At 42.4% G+C, this 25,030-nt stretch overlaps 2 protein-coding genes across 6 annotated transcripts in view; one reads left to right on the top strand and one right to left on the bottom strand.

Annotated features, from left to right (window-relative positions):
- Window positions 1-17,470, bottom strand: part of TMEM59 (transmembrane protein 59) — a 31,106-nt gene extending 13,636 nt beyond the window's left edge. Inside the window, exons 1-7 of one of the 4 annotated variants that reach the window (XM_066269116.1) lie at window positions 17,138-17,470; window positions 12,477-12,509; window positions 10,935-11,040; window positions 9,252-9,346; window positions 7,376-7,528; window positions 5,414-5,495; window positions 3,514-3,598 (exon numbers count right to left, since the gene is read on the bottom strand). In XM_066269116.1, coding sequence (XP_066125213.1) covers window positions 3,514-3,598; window positions 5,414-5,495; window positions 7,376-7,528; window positions 9,252-9,346; window positions 10,935-11,040; window positions 12,477-12,509; window positions 17,138-17,326 — 743 coding nt within the window. In that variant the 5' untranslated portion in view covers window positions 17,327-17,470. The remainder of the gene's footprint in view (window positions 1-3,513; window positions 3,599-5,413; window positions 5,496-7,375; window positions 7,529-9,251; window positions 9,347-10,934; window positions 11,041-12,476; window positions 12,510-17,137) is intronic. The other 3 variants (XM_066269117.1, XM_066269118.1, XM_066269119.1) reach the window with 3 other exon arrangements.
- A 116-nt stretch (window positions 17,471-17,586) lies between these two features.
- The window catches only part of TCEANC2 (transcription elongation factor A N-terminal and central domain containing 2), a 44,001-nt gene continuing 36,557 nt past the window's right edge, over window positions 17,587-25,030 (top strand). The window contains exons 1-2 of one of the 2 annotated variants that reach the window (XM_066269121.1): window positions 17,587-17,812; window positions 18,371-18,514. In XM_066269121.1, coding sequence (XP_066125218.1) covers window positions 18,413-18,514 — 102 coding nt within the window. In that variant the 5' untranslated portion in view covers window positions 17,587-17,812; window positions 18,371-18,412. Of the gene's footprint in view, window positions 17,876-18,370; window positions 18,515-25,030 lie in introns of both variants that reach the window. The other variant, XM_066269120.1, reaches the window with a different exon arrangement.

Genomic DNA, 25,030 nt, shown 5'->3' with positions numbered 1-25,030 from the left:
TCCTCTCTCCTTTACAGAGCCCACTTCTTGGGGTTTTTTTGGGGTTTTTTTTTTTGTGACAGAGAGACAGAGGGAGGGACAGATAGACAGGAAGGGAAAGAAATGAGAAACATCAATTCTTCATTGTGTCTCCTTTGTTGTTCACTGATAGCTTTTTCATATGTGCCTTGACCAGGGAGCTACAGCAGAGCGAGTGACCCCTTGCTCAAGCCAGCGACCTTGGGCTTCAAGCCAGCGACCTTTGGGCTCAAACCAGTGACCATGGGGTTATGTCTATGATCCTATGCTCAAACCAGCAACCCTATTCTCAAGCTAGCAAGCCCACGCTCAAGCTGGTGACCTTGGAGTTTTGAACCTGGGTCCTCTGTGTCCCAGTTCGACGTTCTATCCACTGTGTCACCGCCTGGTCAGGACAGAGGCCTTCTCTTGATCATTAAAAATTATTGTTTTCCCGCTCCTATCAAACTCCTGTCTACCTGGATTTGGTCTAATCTCTTAAACAAGTGTGCTAAAATTAGCAAAAATCTCAACTCATCATTTAAGACATTTCTATCTACTCTGTAAATCCTTCCTTTGAAAGCTCTGATAGACTTAGTACTCCTTGCACTCTATATATAGGAGAGGTATGTATTATAATATGTAGCAACCATTTTTGTGTTGTTTACTGTTTGCATGTCTGTCTTTATACTAGACTTGAGAACTCCATAGAGGTAGAGACTGAACATCCTTTCTTAGGTCTTAAGATCCTAACACAGTACCTGGCATATAATAAACTCTCCAAAAAGAAATGGTAAGTGAAAAATGAGTGTGACCTCATTTTCCATTCTGGAGGCCAAGGGTAACTTTCTAACAACTATGTGATAAAATAAAAAGAAGCACTCTAGTAAAAGCCAGAAGACCAGATTCCACTGACTAACTAGGTGATCTTGTATGCAATCATGGAAAAATAATGACCCTTTAAAAAGCAGACAGCTATGGCAGAATAGGATGAGTAGAAGATGTAGAATTAGGGAACCTAGGTATGAATTTTAACATAGTAGATATATAACCATGGGAATAGTTGATTCACCTCTCTTATCTATCTACTTATCACAGTTTACACTGTTCTAAAAGTCAAATAATATCAATGAGAGAAAAAAGCATTTCTAAAAGAATTATTTTTAGCCCGACCAGGCAGTGGCACAGTGGATAGAGTGTCGAACTGGGACACGGAAGACACAGGTTCGAAACCCCAAGGTCATCGGCTTGAGCACAGGCTTACCAGCTTGAGCCAAAAGGTTGCTGGCTTGAAGCCCAAAGTCACTGACTTAAACCCAAGGTTGCTGGCTTGAGCAAGGGATCACTCGCTCTGCTGTAACCTCCTGGTCAAGGCATATACGGGGAAGCAATCAATGAACAACTAAGGTGCTGAAACAAAGAATTGATGCTTCTCATCTCTCTCCCTTCCTGTCTGTCCCTATCTGTCCATCTCTCTGTTTCTGTTACAAAAAAAGAATTATTTTTATTAAAATGTAGTACACTATTATAATAATTGATGTTTGTGTACAGAAACTTCATAGGATTAAATTTCTAGTCAAAAAGTTAGTTGTGCCCTGGCCGGTTGGCTCAGTGGTAGAGCGTCGGCCTGGCGTGCAGGAGTCCCGGGTTCGATTCCCGGCCAGGGCACACAGGAGAAGCGCCCATCTGCTTCTCCACCCCTCCCCTTCTCCTTCCTCTCTGTCTCTCTCTTTCCCTCCCGCAGCCGAGGCTCCATTGGAGCAAAGATGGCTTGGGCGCTGAGGATGGCTCTGTGGCCTCTGCCTTAGGCGCTAGAATGGCTCTGGATGCAACAAAGCGATGCCCCAGATGGACAGAGCATCGCCCCTTGGTGGGCATGCCGGGTGGAGCCCGGTGGGGCACATGTGGGAGTCTGTCTGACTGCCTCCCCGTTTCCAGCTTTGGAAAAATGCAAAAAGAAAAAAAAAGTTAGTTCTTTCCTCAAACATTTACAAAATTAATTTTAAAATGTTAGATTTAGAAGAACTAAAGTATAATGACAAAATCTTAAAGAGCAATAAATCACCAATAAGATGCCAAGTAGTAAAAGTATTGAGAGTAAATTATAATTTAAGATTAGGTGATTACTTAGCTTTTATTAAATGATCACATTGCAACAAAAATCCTAAACACTAGAAAGAAAAATTGTTCTTTTCTGCAGAAGGTCAAAAGTAGGTTTAGAAATGAAAGGGAAAATTTAAAGTCAAGTCCTTATTTTCTTACCTAGTCTTTACTGATTTTAGTCAGTAAAAGGCATCAATCTCCAGATTCCATAAGACCCTTCTGATATCTGATAAAACCTGTCAAGAAACTATTTCTATCACAAGAAATTACAAGAAGCATGCAGTTTGGACTACTGCAGTCTTACACCTGAGATAGAACATGGTGTGAGAGCATGAGGGCAAGCACTTGTCTGCGGTTCCACTCAAGTGCTTGGCCTGGTATCTGACACAGAGAGTATAAACAGTTACCAATAAGTGTTAAGACCCACTTTCTCTTTTTCATTATTTCTAGAGGAAGGGGTGTAGGGGGAGGACTCATATCATAACTCCTTGGAGGAGTGAGAACACACATACTTTAATAAAGCCCTTTCACCCTCAGAAAGCATGATATTCCTTCCTAAGAGGGCATAAGGGACCAATTACCCCCACATGCCCACTTTTCTCTGCCAGCCTTTCAGAATCCTCCACACAGTTGATACTCCTTAGTATAAAACATGGAGCCCTCCTTAAGCTATAGTTCTTAGCTACCTCTAATAATCTCAGTGTGGCCTTGCGCTAAAAACAAAAATCTGATCCCCAAACCATTAACATATACTTCATTTAAATGGCTGGAGTAGCACATTTCTTAACATAAATCAAAAAATCCTAACAAGCAAGCTTTTGTACTGTGAAAAAACTATCTGCTTGGGTTTTACCAAAGTAGTATGCGTATTACCTTTTAAATAAACTAAAATATCCAAAAGTATAAGTTTGGTAGGGAAAAGGTAAAAAAGTTGTTTCACTCTTGAGCAGTTAATAAAATTTTAAAATAATAAAAAGGAATCTATCTCTCCAACCCAGATTTTATCTCCTATACCCATTAATAAAGAGTGGCACAGTGACTAGACTGTTGACCTAGGACACCAAGGACCCAGGTTCAAAACCCCAAGGTTGCTGGCTTGAGCAGAGGTTCATCTGGCCTGAATGGAGGCTTACCAACTTGAGTGCAGGGTCGCTAGCTTGAGCTCCAGATCATCAACATGAATGCAAAGTCACTCGTTTGAACCCAAAGGTCACTGGCTTGAACAAGGGGGTCACTGGCTTGGCTTAAGCCTCCTGGTCAAGGCATGTAGGAGAAGCAATCAACGAACAACTAAAAGTGACACTACATGAGTTGATGTTTCTTCTCTCTCCCTTCCTGTTTCTCTCTCTCTCAAAAATAAATAAAATAAAGAAAATGTTAAAGAAGTTTCAAAAAATAAAGAGGAATACATACAGAGATAGGCATCTTAAAAAGCCATCGCTTTCTCCATCCACAAGATAGCTCCTGTGTGCTTGTGATGTTCTCATTTGTAGATCTGCTGAAATAACAAGATACATGTTTATGATATCCTGTATTCCAAAAGTCTCAAATGACTACTTTTAGATCTATATACTTTATAGAAAACCAGTTTTTATTTATTTTTATTTTTTTATTTTAAGTGAAAGGAAGGGAGATAAACGCAGACTTCCACATGCGCCCCTACCAGGATCCACCCAATGACCCCTGGCTGGGGCTAATTCTTGGCCCATCTGGGACCAATGCTTGCAACCGAGCTATTTTTAGTGCCTGAGGCAGAGGCTCCACAGAGCCATCCTTAGTGCCCAGGGCCAATACACTCTAATCAATCAAGCCATGGTTCTGGGAGGAGAAGGGGGGGCAGAGGAAAAGTAGAAGACTGCTTATCCTGTATGCCCTGACCAGGAATCAAACCCAGGACTTCAACAAGCCGGGTTGACACTCTACCACTGAGCCAACTGGCCAAGGTAATAACCAGGTTTTTTTTTGTTTTTTTATTTAATGATTTAGCGAGAGAGAGCGAGAGAGAGTAAGAGAGAGAGAGAAAGAAAGAAATATCCATCTGTTCCTGTATGTGCCCTGACCGGGGATCGAAACCACAACCTCTGCACTTAGGAACGATGCTTTAACCAATCAAGCTATCCAGCCAGGGCCAGTTGTTTTTATAAATATAATTTGATACATTTAATAATGAATGAAAGCTCCTACGGCACATCAAAAACCAAATGGAGCCCTGGCCGGTTGGCTCAGCGGTAGAGCGTCGGCCTAGCGTGCGGAGGACCCGGGTTCGATTCCCAGCCAGGGCACACAGGAGAAGCGCCCATTTGCTTCTCCACCCCTCCGCCGCGCTTTCCTCTCTGTCTCTCTCTTCCCCTCCCGCAGCCAAGGCTCCATTGGAGCAAAGATGGCCCGGGCGCTGGGGATGGCTCTGTGGCCTCTGCCCCAGGCGCTAGAGTGGCTCTGGTCGCAACATGGCGACGCCCAGGATGGGCAGATTGTCGCCCCCTGGTGGGCAGAGCGTCGCCCCTGGTGGGCGTGCCAGGTGGATCCTGGTCGGGCGCATGCGGGAGTCTGTCTGACTGTCTCTCCCCATTTCCAGCTTCAGAAAAAATGAAAAAAAAAAAAAAAAGATAAAAAAAAAAAAAAACCAAATGGATATTCTACTACATTAAAGATTTCTTATTTTATTTCCAAATACTAAATGACACTGAAGCATTCAATTTAATTACATGTGGGTTTAAATAATAGAATTTGGTTTATTCTAATGTAAAGTTAAAGATGGCATTATGTGCTGTCATTATCCACCCAGTAAAATAATTAGAAAGTTAATTAAATCAGTATCTTAAATGAAGTATGAGCTAGTACATTTTAAAAGGTAAGCTCAGCCTTAGCTTGATGTTTTATATTCCATTAGTTAAAATTCAATTCTAGTATGGAAATAAAAATAACAGTAAAAACTCATACTTTCAGGATTGTTTCACTGTTTGGTTTATTGGGATATATCAGCATACTTCATTAGTTTATACTCGCAACATCATTCAAAGCAAACTAAATGGTTTTAGAATGGTGGTTTTAAAAGTGCAGTTCCCACCTGAGACAATGTCAGAAATGCAAATTCTGTACCAGATCTAGTAAATTGGAAACTTTGGTGATGGTGCTCATAAATCTGTTTTAAGAAGCTCTCCAGATCCTAATGCACATTAAAGTTTGAAAACCATTATTTTAGAAATTGTTTGTTCACCTTCCATTAGTGTAAAAACAATCACACAACCAATTTTGCCACAACCAGATTCGACTGCTAATGTTTTTATCCCAAGAAGCTTAAAATAAAACTTACAAGACATTTTGCTTAGTGACGATTCTTTAAAATTTGTAGGCTCGTGCTCCAACTGTGGTGCATACTGGATCTCTGGCTTAGACTGAAATAATGATGAGAGCAAGTAAGTTATCTGTGCTTCTTAAGTCTTCTTCAGTAGCAAGTTCAGTAACACATCATCTCTACAAACATTCAAACTGAGAGAAAAGTAACAGAAGTACAGTATAAAAACAAAACAAAACACATTAACTACAATATATTTTAATTGCACTTCCTAAATATCAGATCCAGTGCCTTACAAACAGATTTCTGGCATCATCAAGCAATTAGTTTAACTTCCTGACAACATTTTTAAAAAGTAGAAAAAAGAAGGACAAATTAGAATATACTGCATTAAATATCATGCCCTGCAAAAATGAGTTCTAATTCTAGTTGATCAGGATAATTCAGCAGACTGCCAGAATTTTTGGCTAAACATTTATTATCCCTATTTTTTTCTCAACTGAAACATTCCATTCTTCCTTAAGTATGAGTAATCCATAAATTATAGCTAAGTACTCCACACTTTATATATAGCACACTGATCCTCTGGAGCTGGGGCTTCTCCATCTTAGTTACACTCAAGTTGACACAAAGAGGGAAACGAAACTAACCTCATATCTAACCAGGAATGAATGAGGGCTCCACTCTTAAGAGTCAACTTATGTTTTAACTTAAGTAGCTTTAGGACACAGAACTTATTCATGAACTTAAAGAATAAAAATTTCTTCTGTGTTTTACTAATTAGAAACTCAAGGCTTAGGATAGTGCTAAAGATCACATAGTAGCCTTACAGAGTGGCTTACAGTAAGCCACTCACTTAGTAATAATAATTATAGGTTCGCTTTAATGATTACAAAAGAAAGATAGTACCACAACATAACTTGTGGGGTTGCAAATTTAAGGATTTTAACTATGAAATTAAAAGGAAGATAGTATGCCCCTCTCCTTCCTCTCTGTCTCTCTCTTCCCCTCCCGCAGCCGAGGCTCCACTGGAGCAAAGATGGCCGGGGCGCTGGGGATGGCTCCTCAGCCTCTGCCCCAGGCGCTAGAGTGGCTCTGGTTGCAACAGAGCAACGCCCCGGAGGGGCAGAGCATCGCCCCCTGGTGGGCAGAGCGTCGCCCCCTGGTGGGCGTGCCAGGTGGATCGCGGGCGGGCGCATGTGGGAGTCTGTCTGACTGTCTCTCCCCGTTTCCGGCTTCAGAAAAATACAGAAAAAAAAAAAAAAAAGGAAGATAGTATGGTAGGGTGCTATTATGAGCTTTGGAGCTAAAGTTTGAACCTAAGTTTGAAGCCTATTTTTGTTACTCACTGGCAGGGTGCCCTTAAACAAGTTAGACTCTCAGTTTCTTTGTCAATAAAATAGGGATAATACAACCTTACGAGGTTATTTTAAGATCTGAGATAAAATACATATATTCCCTACTACATAAGAACCTTAAAAAAATAGCTACTAGTATCACATCACATGGTAAATAATGAGGTAGGAGAAAAGTTACCTCTCTAGCATGCAATTTGCTTCTTCAGTAAGCTCTCTTACAAGAGTTATGAGAAAAAACCTTAAAAACAACTAAAAATTATATCATATTGCTTCTCTCTATTTCCATACACAAATTCATGCCACTATTTATAGTCAAAGTATATTAATTATCTCCCATATCTAGTGTTTTTATTTGATCAATTTAAGCCACTATAAAATTTAGAAAATTCAGAGTTCTTGTCTGATAAGGACTGATGTGCTTTAGAAAGGCTTCCAATGGGCAGACAGAAGGGTAAGTCAAATTGTGTCACAATGTCCAATGTTTCCATTAGGCCAAATAAGTAATTATTATTTGACAATCAATTTATAAGTGACTACATACATGGCTCTATGCCAAGACATTCAAAACATATATATTTACGGTTGTTAGTATTTAGGGGAATATATGAAGCATAGTTGTCACCTGGAATATAACTATTTTTCCATCATCAGCTTGAAGATAAAAAGTCCATGAAGAGGTTATAAAGCTCTGGGCAGAGTCCATCATGTCACTCCAGAATGATCTCACCAAAGTTAGAGGGAAGAGTAGATGCATTTTTGGCATCAGGGACATGAGCTTTAAAAAAAATTAAACCATGATAAATATATCATTATTTATATATGTATATTCAAGAGAGCAACATAATAAAGATTCTCCAAATCCTTATTGGGACAGGTTATAAAGAATTAGGTGAATCTATGATAATCATTAGCATTAGAGTAAACTCTTAGTTATCCATATAAATTGACTATGGTAAAGTTGAAAATCCATTTAATTTGCCACCAAACATATTTATAAACTACCTATCACCTGTATAGAATAAAAAACTTCTGAATCAGGTCCAAAAATATGGAGAATCTTAAGATTTGATTAAATAAGGACTAGCAAGGCCTCAAGAGTAGAAGGGAAAAGGATAAATCACACCATTTTCATCTTTAATGCTTTCAAGTAAAATAAATCATGCTATAATGAACATCAATGGAAAAAAGAAAGAAAAATATCAAAAGAATACATGGATAAAATGTAAGACATGATACAGGGCAGAGTGAGAAAAGTATTTATGGGCTCAACATATATGTGCATATATAGTAAGTTACTGATAAGATTTAACACTAATTGATATCATCTCTCCTCTAATTCTAACTCATAATTGTGCAAAATATGCAGTATCATTTTTAAAGGAAAAAGATTAGAAACAACCTACATGCCCATAAATAAAGGAATGTTTAAATAAATGATACATCTCTACAATGGAATATTACATAGTGAAAAAAGAGCAGACATTCATTATGTATACTTTAATTTTAAAAAAAGAATGCATATGTTCTTGTATGTGAATAAAATATATCTGTATTAGTAACTTAGGCTACTTTCATGGAGGAAAAGAGATATGAGCCAGGAGTCTTTTCACTATTTATTTTTTTTACCTTTTGAGTTTTAAATCATATGGCTGTATTTTCCATGCAAAAGTTAATAAAATTAAGAAATTTTCCCCAGTACATTTGGAGCATAGAGTATGAGGCATGGGGAAATATAACAGATGACATAGGAGAGGTAATCATGAGCCAGGTAGTGATAAGTGGTTTGGACTTGAACCTATACTCAGTGGGGAACAACTGAAGTCTATAAGATAGGAGTATGATATGATGAGATTTCCATTTAAAAAATAAATGTTTGGACACACAAAAAGATAAACTAGAGGGGGTTAAAATGGAAAAATAGTTTGGAAGTTAATTTAGTAACATATATGAGAAATGATGATGACTGTAGCTGGAATGGAAAAAAGGACTCCGAACTATCAATTTTCCTGAAACTCAGTTTCTCTGAATGTAAAAGGGGGATAACATCTTCACTAACCCATGAGAAAAAACAAAATGAGATTACATACATGAACATTTTTTTTTTAATTTTTTTTAAAGATTTTATTTATTCATTTTTATTAGAGAGAGGGGAGAGAGAGAGAGGGAGAGATAGAGAGAGAACAGGGGGAGGAGCAGGAAGCATCAACTCCCATATGTGCCTTGACCAGGCAAGCCCAGGGTTTTGAACTGGTGACCTCAGCATTCCAGGTCGATGCTTTATCCACTGCGCCACCACAGGTCAGGCATGAACATATTTTTTAACAGTAAAGAATTACACAAAAATAGAATTGATTTTTCTATTTGCAAACATATAATTTGCTTGCTGAAAACTAATTAAAAAATAGAACACTAAAACAGGATCAAGCAGGAGATAAATATTTTAATACAAGTAAGTGCAATCTAAGCAGGCAAATTTGAAAGAAAATTTTGTTTCATACTTGTTCTTGTCTCAATTCAGCAAATGGAAGCTGGTTCTGGCAACCAAGATGGCAAGCATACTGCTCATCAGATTGGGAATACGCTTCTGTACATGCTGTTAAGAGAAAAAATAGTCAAATTACAAGAAAGAGAGAGAGAGAGAAAAAGATAGAAAAGAGATATGGCATTTCATAAAGAAATTTCTTAAAAAGCATTTCAATATGAATTTCCAAATTTGGTAATAGTAGCAAATGTACCATTTTAATAAAACCCCTATCTCTTATCTCCCACAATTCAATCAGGAATAAATCTATTAATTACATACTCGGGCTCTGGCTATACGATGATATTCATAAGAGGGGAGCCGCATAGCTAAGGTTTGCACAGTGGAAAAAACATTAAATAGGCAACCTCATTTAACAGGTAATCTTAAGTTTTGGCTCCATCATTTGTTGGCTGTGTACGTGACCTGGGATGATTGTTTAACCTCTCTATTGACTTCCAAATGTCTAAAATGGAAATACAACCACCTACTTCATAGGGTTGAACAAACTATATTTTAGTGATTTACTGATTTATATTTTATGATGTTACTATTCAGAACTAGATCGTTTAGTTGAAAAGCAAGGGTCCCCATATGGGCCACACACACACACACACACACACACACAAAGCAAGAGTATTCACATGGCAAGGAAAAATAAAACAATCAGTCTAACACCCTAAATTCTGAGAAAATGGAACTTAGAAAATGTTCTACAGAGGGATTCTAAAGTTGAAATGAATCTTTACCAGATATACTCTCTTCATTTAGTTCACTAGAGCCATTTCTTTCTTGTGACAGAACATTTCACTACTATAACAATCTTATTTTTCTTTCCAACCCAGCCATGTACTTGTAATATACTTCTCAAAGACACTAGATAGTAAACTGAAAAGCATTATGCACATATTAAAAATGGCTAGGTAGGAGACTGAACCATAAAAAATAAGGTAATGTTATAACAGAGCCTGGATATTAGTCATGGGATAGCAATAGGGAGTAAGACGCTTCCTCCTACATGAATAAACAGTGTAATGTAATAAATGGACAAAATCCCATTATAGTTCTTTAAAAAGTTAAATGTCAATTTTGTCCTGATTACAGGTTTCTTTTATTAAACACATCTCATCTCTTTCAGCAAAAGGTAAGAATAGTTTTTTAAGAGATGACAAAGACCAAAAAAAAAAAAAGAGAGACAACAAAGACTCCGGTTACTTCTTTTATTGGCGTGACCCACAGAAGAATACACTATTAAATACTGAATCAAAGGCCTGATTCAGTAAAAAAAACTAGGAGCTAAGTCAACTAGCCTATGATTGAAAGGCTTAGGAAAATTATACCATCCACTGAAAAGGTAGTGATGAATTATGAGAAGGGTAATTACTACAGCATTTGTCTAAACCAAGCACTTGCTTAAACAAGGGTGTTCTATCCACAGTACAAAATAAATATTGTCTCAACAAATAGATGAAATTTAAAGCCCATGAAATTTCTATTAGCAGCTACTAAAACTCTAACTTCATAATAATTAAAATATGTTAGATGACTAGTTTAAACATTATGCTTGTCATTTTCTAAGGAAAATATGTTAAAAGTATAACACATCTCAAAGACAACACCAATGTCACATACTGTTCATGTCATTAGCATAGCATCTTACCAGATTCACATTCCAATTTGGTCCGATTTAAATCAATTCCGTCATCCACAAACTGACAAATTGAAAACAGCCTGCAACCTCTCTGACATGCGTACAGCTCCTCTTCCTAGGGAATTCAAGAACAGGGAGAATTACAAAAAAATAATATATTTTCCTCAGGGAAAAAAGGTCAAAGGAAAGTAAAGTTAGTAGAGTTTATTATAAACTTTCCAATAAAAAATTTTATAACTGAAAGTAAAATGATAGGAGCCAGGTCATATCCAAGACCTCTGCCATATAAAGAGGTTTCAGTTTGTTTTTAAAGTGATATCCAAGAAAGAAGCCTAGTGGGTAAAATCACTCTTTCCTCATATTTTGTGGGAAAAATTGAAAGAAAAAAATTAAGTGACATAATCAGAACATTAACAGGGATAGAAATGAGTAAGCAAGTACCTTAGGATCAATAGCATACTTCTGCCACATAAATATTTATACAAATCATAAACTTATCAGGAAAAGTATCACAATCGTCTTCACATGACAAATATTGCTATAACAGCCCCTACAATGTGAGGTGTACATCTATAAAAATGCATACATAAAAAGATTTTTAAATCTTGGCTTATTAACTAAACACACAAACAGCAGCAATAGTGTGCCATATGGGAAAGGCCAATGGAATTAGCCAGACCTGGATTAAAACCTTTTAGGTGAGTGACCCAGCACATGTTACTTTACCTATCTAACTCTGTTTCTCATCATAAAAGGAGATAATAGCTATAAATTATCTCTAATCCCCTCAATAACACTGGAGGTAGCTATTCCTAGCACAGTGCCTGGGACATACAAGGTGCTCAATAATAGTAGTGTTAATCATAAATAGTTTTAAAATAGAAAACAATAGTTATAGGCATCATTGTATATTTGTGTCAGCTCAAGAAAGAATATATTCTTCACTATTGAAAAAAGTTACCTGCTTAGTAAGACTAATGACAATGTCTTTTTTTTTTCTTTTTTAAATGTTTATTTTATTGATTTTAGAGAGAAAAGGAGAGAGTGAGAGAGAGACAGGAACACTGATCTGTTACTGTGTATGCTCAGACTAGGGATTGAACCAGTAACCTCTGCGCTTTGGGATGATGCTCTAACCAACTCAGCTATCCGGTACAGGGCTGTCTTTTTTCGAGTGAGTGAGTGAGAGAGTGAGAGAGTGAGAGAGAGAGAGAGACTGAAAGGGAGAGAGATGAGAAGCATCGACTCAGAGTTATGTCCCCTTAGTTGTTCATTATTGCTTCTCATACTTTCATTGACCAAAGGGCTCAGGCCAAGCCAATGATCTCTTCTCAAGCCAGCAGCCTTTGGGCTCAAGCCAGTGACCATGGGATCATGTTGGTGAGCCCACACCCAAGTTGGCAACTTTAGGGTTTCAAACCTGGGACCCAGGTCAACGCCCTACCCACTACCAGTCAGGCTAATGACAATGTTGTCAACAGGCTTTCCTTCAATTAACACATAAAGTATTTGAAACAAAACAATACATGTAGAGGAACCTCTTCAACTTACTGTGTGATCCACTGTGTACAAACTGGCAGGCACCTAGTAAGAAAACAGCATGTGTATACACCAGTTAGCAACCAATAGAATACAAAGCTATGCATTTCTTTCCAGGAGAGGATTAACAAAATTTATGTAGCAGTAGCAATCCATCAGCAAGAAATGGCTACAGTCTAATATCAAGCAAGCTTTGGCCCTGGCTGATTGGCTCAGTGGTAGAGCATTGGCCCAGCATGTGGATGTTCTGAGTTGGATTCTTGGTCAGGGCACACAGGAGAAGAGACCATCTGCTTTTCCATCCCTCCTCCTCTCCCCTCCCCCTTTTCACCTCCAACAGCCATGACTAGATTGGTTTGATTGGTTCTAGTGCATCATCAGCTGAGGATGGTTCCCTGGCCTCTGCCTCAGGCACTAAAAGTGGTTTGGTTGCTGAGCAATACCCCAAATGGGCAGCATGGTCCAGTAGGGGGCTTGCCAGGTGGATCCAGGTTGGGGCATATGAGGGAGTCTGTCTCTCTGCCTCCCCTTCTATCACTTAATTTAAAAAAATAAAAAAAGAAGCTTTATTATACAGCTTTGAAGAGAGCACATTTTTGGACCTCAGTTCTAGCTGCATTCATTGTTTGGTGAAATTGAAAGAATTTTAGCAATTAAAATAAATTTCATACCTGAATAGCTTTTGCAGACTTTGTACAACAGTGAAAGAATTCTCATGTCTTTGGAGAACCACATAATTCCTTCTATTGCACAAAGGATGTATAAACTCATTAGTATGAGCTTTACTGAATGCCATTTCATTTTCAGATATGTTTTCTTCTGTTAAACCAACCCAATAAGCCCTCCAGTACCATTTTCAGAAAAGAATATGTATGGCATGGTGAAAAGAGTCTAGGTTTGAAGCTCAGCCTCACCACTTATTCTATACAACTTTGGATCTCTCTCAGCTTCAGTTTCCTCAGTTGAAACACAGGGACAATACTCTTCTATCAATCTTGAATATGAGGATTACACATTTTATACTCATAATATAATTAATATTGTGCTATGCTAGCTAATAGACATAACATTAATAACATATTTAATGAGCATCCATAATGTGCCAGGCACTGTACTATCACTTAACATCTGATACAACACTCGGCACAGAGTAGACACTCAATAGATGGTTATGAAAAATCATATCCTTATTCCAAGTATGTGTTTCATGTTCTAGATAACATTATTACTTTAAGTAAATAATTCACATCCCATTTATCACAAATGACTGGTAAGCTTTTATAAAATATATATCCTCTGATTTAGAGAACAAGGAAATGGTATTCTCCACCAAACCGAATACCAGTTAAATAGTTGTAAGGAATCTCAATAATACTATTTATATTATTTATTTACTTATTTATTTTTTACAAGGACAGAGAGAGAGAGTCAGAGAGAGGGATAGACAGGGACAGACAGGAACGGAGAGAGATGAGAAGCATCAATCATCAGTTTTTCGTTGTGAGACCTTAGTTGTTCATTGATTGCTTTCTCATATGTGCCTTGACCGTGGGCCTTCAGCAGACCAAGTAACCCCTTGCTCGAGCCAGCGACCTTGGGTCAAGCTGGTGAGATTTCTGCTCAAGCCAGATGAACCTGCGCTCAAGCTGGTGACCTCAGGGTCTCGAACCTGGGTCCTCTGCATACCAGTCCGACGCTCTATCCACTGCGCCACTGCCCGGTCAGGCTATATTATTTATTTTAAAATGTTTTTTAGAGAAAGAAAAAGCGAGAGAAAAACATTGACTTGTTGTTTCACTTTTCATGCATTCATTGGTTTACTCTTGTATGTGTTCTGACCGACTGAACTCTCAATCTTGACATATCAGGACAACACTCTAAACAACTGAGCTACCCAACCAGGGCTCAATGATTCTATTTAAAGACTTTTATTTGCATTTTCATATCCTGAACTAAGTCAAGCTAACTATTCTCTCATTATTCAGCACTACTAATAATATACATACCAAACAGGCTTCATAATATATAATGGAAGAGACTTTTTTTTTAAGAGAGACAGAGAGAGGGACAGACAGGAAGGGAGAGAGATATGCAACATCAACTCATAGTTGTTCATTGATTGCTTTTTCATATGTGCCTTGACTGGGGGGCTCCAGCTGAGCCAGTGACCTCTTGCTCAAGCCAGCAACCTTGAGCTTCAAACCAGTGACCATGGGGGGTCATGTCTATGATCCCATGCTCAAACTGGTGACCCCACGCTCAGGCTGGTGAGCTCATGCTCAAGCTAGATGAGCCGGGGCTTAAGCAGGTGACCTCGAGGTTTTGAACCTGGATCCTCAGTATCCCAGACTGATGCTCTATCCACTGTGCCACCACCTTGTCAGGCAAGAAACAATTACTGACATATGTTAGGCACTGTGCTAAGTATGCCACATATATTATCATTAATCCCCGCACTAGTTCTGCAGGGTAGGAAGGTATTTTTCTACAGCTGACAAAATGAAGTGAGGAGAAGTCATCAGCAAGGCACACAGATAGTAAAAGTGGACTGGGGATGGAAGCTGGGTTTGTATGGTTCCAGAGCCCACACTTTACATTAAAAAAAAAAAAAGACCAGGCTGGATCTAGTTAGCTTCATTATTAATATAAACGTACGCCCTGGCCGGTTGGCTCAGCAGTAGAGCGTTGGCCTAGCGTGCGGAAGACCCGGGTTCGATTCCCGGCCAGGGCACACAGGAGAAGCGCCCATTTGCTTCTCCACCCCTCCGCCTCGCTTTCCTCTCTGTCTCTCTCTTCCCCTCCCGCAGCCAAGGTTCCATTGGAGCAAAGATGGCCCGGGCGCTGGGGATGGCTCTGTGGCCTCTGCCTCAGGCGCTAGAGTGGCTCTGGTCGCAACATGGCGACGCCCAGGATGGGCAGAGCATCGCCCCCTGGTGGGCAGAGCGTCGCCCCTGGTGGGCGTGCCGGGTGGATCCCGGTCAGGTGCATGCGGGAGTCTGTCTGACTGTCTCTCCCTGTTTCCAGCTTCAGAAAAATGGAAAAAAATTAAAAAAAATAAACGTACGGTATGTTTGTATTTGAACCCATGCAAATGTTTTTAGGGACAGTATACATTGATTTGAGTGTAGAAGTCAGAATTTCTCATTTCTCTCTTCGCTGCATTAGTCTCTGACTGAAAATTTTAGAATACCCTCTCCCACACTTTGTCTTGAAAGGAATAATCCTCAATGCAATGTAAAATGTAAACAGACATATATGGGAAGTGAAAGCATTCAGAACTTTTTTTTGTGTGTGTATTTTTCTGAAGCTGGAAACGGGGAGGCAGTCAGACAGACTTCCGCATGCGCCCGACCGGGATCCACCTGGCATGCCCACCAGGGGGCGATGCTCTGCCCATCTGGGGCGTCGCTCTGCTGCAACCAGGGCCATTCTAGCGCCTGAGGCAGAGGCTATAGAGCCATCCTCAGCGCCCGGGCCATCTTTTGCTCCAATGGAGCCTCGGCTGCAGGAGGGGAAGAGAGAGACAGAGAGGAAGGAGAAGGGGAGGGGTGGAGAAGCAGATGGGCGCTTCTCCTGTGTGCCCTGGCCGGGAATCGAACCCGGGACTTCTGCACGCCAGGCCGACGCTCTACCACTGAGCCAACCGGCCAGGGCCAGAACTTTTCAAAGACTCGAAAACACTTGCCAATAAGGAACAACCTAACTTCACTGGACCAGTCCTTGTGGTCACTTTGTAGGAGCAAAAAGCACTAGACACACGGTTAAGCATACAGCACAGAGGAGAAAACAAGCAGAAAAAGGAGAACATCAGCAAAAACTCTGATAGATAAAGGCAGTGGGGTGAGGAAGGCATATATCCAAAATATACACGGGGAAGGGTGGGGGGAGTCACCAGGCAATCTAGAATGTTGAGTAAACAGAGTTCTCAAGAAGCTGAAAAAACAACTTGGGAAGTAGAATGGAATGAAAGGAAAAGCGGCAGGAAGTGGAAGTACGGTCACACCTTTCCGTCGGCTGTGATCCCCTTTCCCTGAGGGGCGGTCTCATTTCCTTACTCCTCGAATCCCCTCTCTTCTGCACTGAATGGTAAATTCTCTCCACGCAGGGTTCTCTAACTGCTTCTTTTTCTAAACCATCCCAGTCCCTGGAATACAGGCTGAAAAGCTTTCCTGTGCGTCTCACAACTCGTCGGGCTGACTTAGTACATTACATTTCCTACCACAGGGGAACTGTCTAGGCGTCTGAGAGGTGCTCAGTCAACAGGATTTATGAACTAACCTTTCGAGAGCTTGTGTACCTATCTCCTCCTGTGCCCCCCCCCGTTCCTTACGCACCTTGAAGGTGAGGACCTGCATGAATGATCAGTATCCTCCTCCCGCTCAGAGTGCTAGTCTCCGCAGCTGCCCCGCGGGTTCCCAGGGTAAAAGAGACCGAATGTTTCTCATCTGTCCTCTAGCCCATTATAGGGTGGGTGCAGCACCAACTTCCGGTCATTACGGCGGCAGCAGCAGGGAGCGGGTAGGATTAGGGAGGAAAACAGGAGTTACACAAGTAGGAGACAGCGGTTGAAAGGTGGGCTCAACGGCCAGGTTCCCAGAGCCGACAAGAGCTGCGGGAGAGCGGAGAAATGGGCGGTCAGGGAAGGGTTGTAGCCCGGTTCGGAGGGGCCCTACCTTGGGGTAGGTGTGCAAGGGGTAGGTCAACTGACAGGCCCGGTGGCAAGACGCCGTATCGCCCAAGACCGAGTCAAACGCTTCGGCCGAAGCGGTTCCCGAGCCCCCGGCCAGGGCCATGGTCAGCAGCAGCAGCGGCGGGAGCCCCAGTGGGACCCTGACCCAGAGGCTCCCTTTCAGCGCCGCCATTTTGTTTCTCTCTGTCACAGCAGCTCAGCTTGTTGCTGTTTTCTTTTCAGGGTTTCCTCCTCCTTCCGGGGCCAGCCCCTTCTCCGCCCCACGGGCCACCGCTTCCGCCTCTGCGGTCTCCTCCCCGCCCAGGCCCGCGCGAAATTGCCGCCTCCGCCCAGCCCTGGGTCTACAAACTACCAGATTGGAGAGAAGAGGTGGAGCCAACCATCGCGAACCGAGAGCGAACCCACACCCCCTGATTCTTTCCTTCCCTTGGAGGTGCACGCTGGGGCACGTAGTTCCGCACAGGCGGGAGGTGCACGGTGCCGTCGGAAAAATCGGTCTGGGCGAACTACAGCCGCCCGGCGCGCGACCTCACCCGCTCCCTTCGCAGGGCATTCTGGGGAGTGTGGTTTGCTGTGTCCCTGAGGCGCTCGGAGGGCGGACGGCTCCTCTGCCGAGAAACTACCGTCCTGGAAAGAAGCTTCCGTTTAGTTCCATCAGGTTTGGGGGCCTCAGAAGGTGTTCTTTGGAGGGGCCTAGCTGCTGCCAAGGCTGCTCTTCCTGGTGGGTTTCACGTCAGACCGTTGCTAGGGTCCCCTTCTTGGGCTCAGGAATGCTGAGGGCAGAGGAAGATGGTGTGTATTTTTGCTCGGGGATCCAGAAGACTGTAGTCGTGGATAGGGTCTTCTGACCATCAAGCAGTTCATGGAGATTTGGAAATGGTTGTTGATGGCTGGTTACTAAGGGAACCCTTGGGATTCCGACTATGCTGGGGTAGTTGTTAGAGCTTCACTGAACCCAGTGGAATTTTAACCCTGCCATAACCCAACCTAAGTTGGAAGAGACTTGTCACTGGGTTCAACACCTGGCACAATATTGGAATCTCCAGTAAAGTAGGCACTGCCTGACTCAGGAAGTACACCCATCATTGTACAAGTTTCAGTAAATTCCATCCAGTAGTCCTCATAATTCAAGAATGCTTCCAGATGTGTCACTTTAGGGAACACATATCCCAGCAGTTTTGATGATGTTTTAGAATCTGCCCTCTTTCTTGAGCAGAACACACTGCCAGTATGTGAAGGGAGTTGGAGTCCCCTCAAAATGGATAAATTCGTCATTCGAACGCCTAGACTCCAGAATAGTCCTCAGAAGAAAGATGCTGGAAGAAAGATTTACAAGCAAGCCACAATTGAATCTCTGAAGGTGAGAGGGGACCTGGGACTAGAGAAAATGCAGTGGACTGTGATAGCAAGGCAGAAAGACCTATGAATTATTGTACTGCTATTTATTAATTCCCATACTTCTTTTGCACTTTTCTAATTGCTTTGGCTTCCTGGTGTTTTGCTAGCTTGAAGGACCAGCCTCCTATGTTATTCCTCTTGCAAAATTCTGTCTGTTAGGAATGTTAAAGTACCAAGTATGATTCTATGTACCCTGTACCAACTCAGTAAGGCTAGGTTATACTCTCTTATCTTATTGGCCAGAACTGCATCACATGACCTCCATAACTGAGACTGGGAAAGAGACTGTTTTAATGGACTTTGCACTTGACCAGGTGGTGGCACAGTGGATAGACCGTCCATCTGAGGCAGAGGTCGCAGATTTGAAGGGGTCACTGGCTTGAGTGTGGAATCATAGTCATGACCCCTTGGTTGCTGGCTTGAGCCCAAAGGTCTCTGGCTTGAAGCCCAAGGTCTCTGGCTTGAGCAAAGGGTCACTGGCTCCTGGTCAAGGCACATATGAGAAAGCAATCAATGAACAACAAAGGTGCTGCAATGAAGAATTGATGCTGCCTGACCGGGCAGTGGCGCAGTGGATAGAACTTTGAACTGGGATGCGGAAGACCCAGGTTCGAGACCCTGAGGTCGCCAGCTTGAGCACGGGCTCATCTGGTTTGAGCAAAAGCTCACCAGCTTGAGCCCAAGGTCGCTGGCTCCAGCAAGGGGTTATTCGGTCTGCTGAAGGCCCACGGTCAAGGCACGTATGAGAAAGCAATCAATGAACAATTAAGGTGTCGCAATGCGCAACGAAAAACTAATGATTGATGCTTCTCATCTCTCTGTTCCTGTCTGTCTGTCCCTGTCTATCCCTCTCCCTGACTCTCTCTCTCTCTGTAAAAAAAAAAAAAAAAAAAAGAATTGATGCTTCTCATCTTTCTCCTTTCCTGTCTGTCCCTATCTATGTCACTGGCTAAAAAAAAAAAAGGACTCTGCAACAAGAAAGTCAAGGAATAGATACAGAATAGACAACCAACAATGAGTCACTCAACTCAATCAACAAAGATACCCAATTAATGGTAATTAATAGTTCACTGAAATAAAAAAAAAAACCTGCTTGTAATTAGTTCCCTTTGTCTTCTTGAACCTCTCTTCCTACATAACTGACTTCTGTTTTCTTTATTGGTTCCTCTTCCTCTACTAGACTGCAAGGTTTGTGCTCCCAAGAACTTTGCCACATTTTCTGTATTTGGCCAGGGTGACCTTATTCATCGTTAAGACATCCCATGCTGATAACTGCCTACTTGGACCTCCAACCTAGACTTCTGAGGGTGAGAGTGCAGTCTGGGGCTAGAGAAAATGTGCAAAGAACGACAGCAAGATGGCATTCTGTGTACTTGAGTTATATATTCAGATGGACTTTCCTAGATAGGACAGAGACTTACCAGATCAAGATTAGAAAACAGTGATGGGGTATAAACAGAAGCCCTGTATTCTAGTCCTCATTGTGCAGGTGGGTGATCTTTAGCAAGGCATTTCCTTCTCTGGGATCTCAGTTTATCCTTGTCCTTAAAATGTAGGGTTGAGCCTGACCTGTGGTGGCGCAGTGGGTAAAGTGTCGACCTGGATATGTTGAGGTTGCCGGTTCGAAACTCTGGGCTTGCCTGGTCAAGGCACATATGGGAGTTGATGCTTCCAGCTCCTCCCCCCTTCTCTCTCTCTCTCTCTCCCCCTCTCCTGTCTAAAATGAATAAATAAAAAATTAAAAAAAAAACAAAAAACAAAAAACAACAAAATATTTAAAAAAAAAAAATGTAGGGTTGAACCATATCACCGTTTCTTTAAAGGAGTGCTGTTGTCATTTGTGGTAAGATAATTCTCCATTATTTGGGACTGTCTTGTGAGTTATAGGAAGTTTAACATTGCTGGCCCTCAGACACTTAAATGCCAATAGCGGTCCTGGCCGGTTGGCTCAGTGGTAGAGCGTCGGCCTGGCGTGCGGGAGTCCCGGGTTCAATCCCCGGCCAGGGCACACAGGAGAAGCGCCCATCTGCTTTTCCACACTTCCCCCTCTCCTTCCCCTCTGTCTCTTTCTTCCCCTTCTGCAGCCAAGGTTCCATTGGAGCAAAGATGGCCCGGGCACTGAGGATGGCTCTGTGGCCTCTGCCTCAGGCGCTAGAATGGCTCTGGTTGCAACAGAGCGACACTCCAGATGGGCAGAGCATCGCCCCCTGGTGGGCGTGCCAGGTGGATCTGACTGCCTCCCCCGTTTCCAACTTCAGAAAAATACACACACACAAAAAAATGCCAATAGCACCTCCCATTGTGATAACCAAAAATTGTCCTCACATATTTCCAGAGAGCCCTTGGTTGAGACCTACTGAACTCTTGATGACCTTCAAAGTCTCTCCTTGCCTTGCAGTTCTGTGAAGACTAGACTTTTAGGGATCATTTCTATAGCTCGTCTTGCAGTTCTGTGACTTCATGGAACATATTCAAGTTTTTCACATCTCTTGTTTTTTTAGAGTATTCATGAATCATTATCTATAGCAGTGATTCTCAATGAGGGATGGTGATGAACAGGATTGTGATATCAGACTGGAAGAAAATAGAGTAATAATTAAACTACAGGTACACTAACATACAAACACTTAAATTCTTTAGGAATCCTTTTTTTTTTAACAGAGACTGAGAGAGAGTCAGAGAGCTAGACAGAGACAGACAGACAGGAACGGAGAGATGAGAAGCATCAATCATTAGTTTTTTGGGGTTTTTTTTGTATTTTTCTGAAGCTAGAAACGGGGAGAGACAGTCAGACAGACTCCCGCATGCGCCCAACCGGGATCCACCCAGCACGCCCACCAGGGGGCGACGCTCTGCCCACCAGGGGGTGATGCTCTGCCCCTCCGGGGCGTCGCTCTGTCGTGACCAGAGCCACTCTAGCGCCTGGAGCAGAGGCCAAGGAGCCATCCCCAGTGCCCGGGCCATCTTTGTTCCAATGGAGCTTGGCTGCGGGAGGGGAAGAGAGAGACAGAGAGGAAGGAGAGGGGGAGGGGTGGAGAAGCAGATGGGTGCTTCCCCTGTGTGCCCTGGCCAGGAATCGAACCTGGGACCTCTGCACGCCAGGCCGACGCTCTACCACTGAGCCAACCAGCCAGGGCAAGCATTAGTTTTTTGTTGCACTTTGTGACACCCTAGTTGTTCATTGATTGCTTTCTCACATGTGCTTTGAGCGCGGGCCTTCAGCAGACCGAAGGGCCTTGAGTAATCCCTTGCTCAAGCCAGAGACCTTGGGTCCAAGCTGGTGAGCTTTGCTCAAACCAGATGAGCCCTTGCTCAAGCTGGAGACCTCAAGGTCCCAAACCTGGGTCCTTCCACATCCCAGTCCAACGCTCTATCCATTGCACCACCGCCTGGTCATCAAACACTTAAAATCTAATTTTCTTCTATATGCTTCTCCCCTCTATATCTTTACTTGTGCCCCAGTTGAGAATCACTATATGGTGATAAGAATAAGTCATATGAAGGTTATGGAATCAAAATAAACAGTAGGCATATGGAATAACCTTTCTATTAAATGCAATAGCTTTTCTTTAAAACTTGTTCTTTATTCTCCTGTATTTACTTTTATATCCATATGCTAAGTAACTAGGGCTAGAAAGAGAAACCATCGTTAACTCTTTTCTCTTGTGTCCAATTTTTCAATTCTGCCTCCTAAAAACCTTTTTTGTCTTTATATCTCCCACTCTAAATTCAAAATCTTACTAGTTTTTATCTAGACCAGTGCTATGGTCTCTTAACTTAAGATCTCCTGTCATTCTCCCCCCTACACTTAGCTAGAGAAGTAAGTTTTTTTTGTTTGTTTGTTTGTTTTTGAGACAGAGGGAGGGAGACAGGGACAGACAAGCACAGGGAGAGAGATGAGAAGCATCAATTCTTCATTGCAGCTCCTTAGTTGTTCATTGATTGCTTTCTCATATGTGCCTTGACCAGGAGGCTACAGCAGAGTGAGTGACCCCTTGCTCAAGCCAGCGACCTTGGGCTCAAGCCAGCGACCATGGGGTCATGTCTGTGATTCCACACTCAAGCCAACGACCCCACGCTCAAGCCAGTGAGCCTGTGCTCAAGCCAGCAACCGTGGGGTTTCAAACCTCGGTCCTCTGTGTCCCAGTCCGACGCTCTATCCACTGCACCACTGCCTGGTCAGGCTAGAGAAGTAAGTTTTTTTTTTTTAATTAATTAATTAATTTTTTTTTTATAGAGGCAGAGATAGACAGGGACAGACAGACAGGAACGGAGAGAGATGAGAAGCATCAATCATCAGTTTCTCGTTGCACGTTGCGACTTCTTAGTTGTTCATTGACTGCTTTCTCACATGTGCCTTGACCGTGGGCCTTCAGCAGACCGAGTAACCCCCTGCTGGAGCCAGCGACCTTGGGTCCAAGCTGGTGAGCTCTTTGCTCAAGCCAGATGAGCCCGCACTCAAGCTGGCGACCTCGGGGACTCGAACCTGGGTCCTTCCTCATCCCAGTCCGACGCTCTATCCACTGCGCCACCACCTGGTCAGGCTAGAGAAGTAAGTTTTAAAAAAATTAAAAAATACTCAAGTCATTCCCCTGCCTAATCCTTCAGTGGTTTCTCAGTACTTATTGATAAAGACATTTTTTTTTCTGTATTTTTCTGAAGCCGGAAACGGGGAGAGACAGTCAGACAGACTCCTGCATGTGCCCGACTGGGATCCACCTGGCACGCCCACCAGGGGGCGACGCTCTGCCCCTCCGGGGCATCGCTCTGTTGCGATCAGAGCCACTCTAGCGCCTGGGGCAGAGGCCGAGGAGCCATCCCCAGCGCCTGGGCCATCTTTGCTCCAGTGGAGCCTCGGCTGCGGGAGGGGAAGAGAGACAGAGAGGAAGGAGAAGGGGAGGGGTGGAGAAGCAGATGAGCACTTCTCCTGTGTGCCCTGGCCAGGAATCGAACCCAGGACTTCTGCACGCCAGGCCAGCGCTCTACCACTGAGCCAACCGGCCAGGGCCGATAAAGACTTTTTTTTACATGACACCCAAGGCCCTCCATGACCTGGCACCTGCCTGCCTCATCCCCTGCTGGTTCTTCTTAATGTACATTTCACCCAGTGTCAACCGCTTACAGTTTACCAAAGATGTGCTCATTCATACCTCTGTACCTTTGCATATGCTTTCCTGTTGGCCTAGAATGGCTTTACTCCCTTGTCTTGGAGATGATATGATATAGTAATTAAAAACACATATTCTAGATCCTATTTTAAACTGCCTGTGTTAAAATCCCAGCTCTGCCATTGCTACTGGTGTGATGTTGAACAAGTTATTTAAACTGTCTTTCATCTATAAAATGAGATTAAATGATATCTATTTTATAAGGTAGTTATGAAGTTTGAGTGACTCAATATATCAGGTGGGGCAAAAGTAGGTATATCGTTGTTCATATGGAAAATAATACAATAAATAATAATATAAGAATAAACTCTTAAAAAAAAAAGAATAAACTCTACATACTCATAACTGTAAACCTACTTTAGCCCCTGCCTGTATATAAAGAACTTGAAACAGAGCCTGGCACATTCTAAGTACTATGCAAGTGTTTGCTATTATCATTTACTTTATGAAATCTTATTTGTTCCCCATGACATAGTTCATAGTAGAGTAGTTTATTCTGTCCTTTCTGTCCACCAGATACAGAGCCAATCTAATCACTCCCTTCTTGTTGACTTAAACATAAAACAGCCAGTTTTTTACCAGTGAAAATGAATTTATTTGGGAATGGCAGAGAATTGAAATTCAACACAAACACGCTATAGCAAAAACTAGTCAAGTCAGTAAACAAAGGAGAGGAAACTTTATAGAAAAAAAAAGGGGGGGCCTGACCAGGCGGTGGTACAGTGGATAGAGCATTAGGAGGACCCAGGTTCGAGCCCTGAGGCCGCCAGCTTGAACATGGGCTCACCTGGTTTGAGCAAGGCTCACCAGCTTGAGCCGAAGGTTGCTAGCTCGAGCAAGGGGTCACTTGGTCTACTGTAGCCCCCCCCCCCAATCAAGGCAAATATGAGAGAGCAATCAATGAATAGCTGGGGAGTTGCAGCAAAGAAGTGTTGCTTCTCGTCTTTCTCCCTTCCTGTCTGTCCCTCTCTCTGTCTCTGTCATAAAAAAAAAATGTTGGGAAGGGATTGCCTTGAAGATAAGTCTATTGGAAGAAGAGTGTTCTGAATGTTGATTACTTCTAATTGGCTGAATTTTGAGGGTTCTCATTGGCTAGGCTTGTTTCTGGACAGGTAGCAAATCTTTCTATTTCTTTGGTAGTAAAACAGGGACATTTTTTGTTGGGAGTGCAAGATGTGGTCTCTTCCTGTTGGGGTCTGCAGTTGATATCTAGTGGTAGTGCATGACAGCTTCTCCTGGCTGCCCAACTCCATTTTAAATGAGGTTTCTTTTATTCAGTTTTACATCCCCTAGCCATCCCTGTATCTTAA

The sequence above is a fragment of the Saccopteryx bilineata genome, chromosome 3 (assembly GCF_036850765.1).
Source record: "Saccopteryx bilineata isolate mSacBil1 chromosome 3, mSacBil1_pri_phased_curated, whole genome shotgun sequence".
Taxonomy (NCBI): domain Eukaryota; kingdom Metazoa; phylum Chordata; class Mammalia; order Chiroptera; family Emballonuridae; genus Saccopteryx; species Saccopteryx bilineata.
This window is presented reverse-complemented; position numbering and strand designations above follow the sequence as displayed.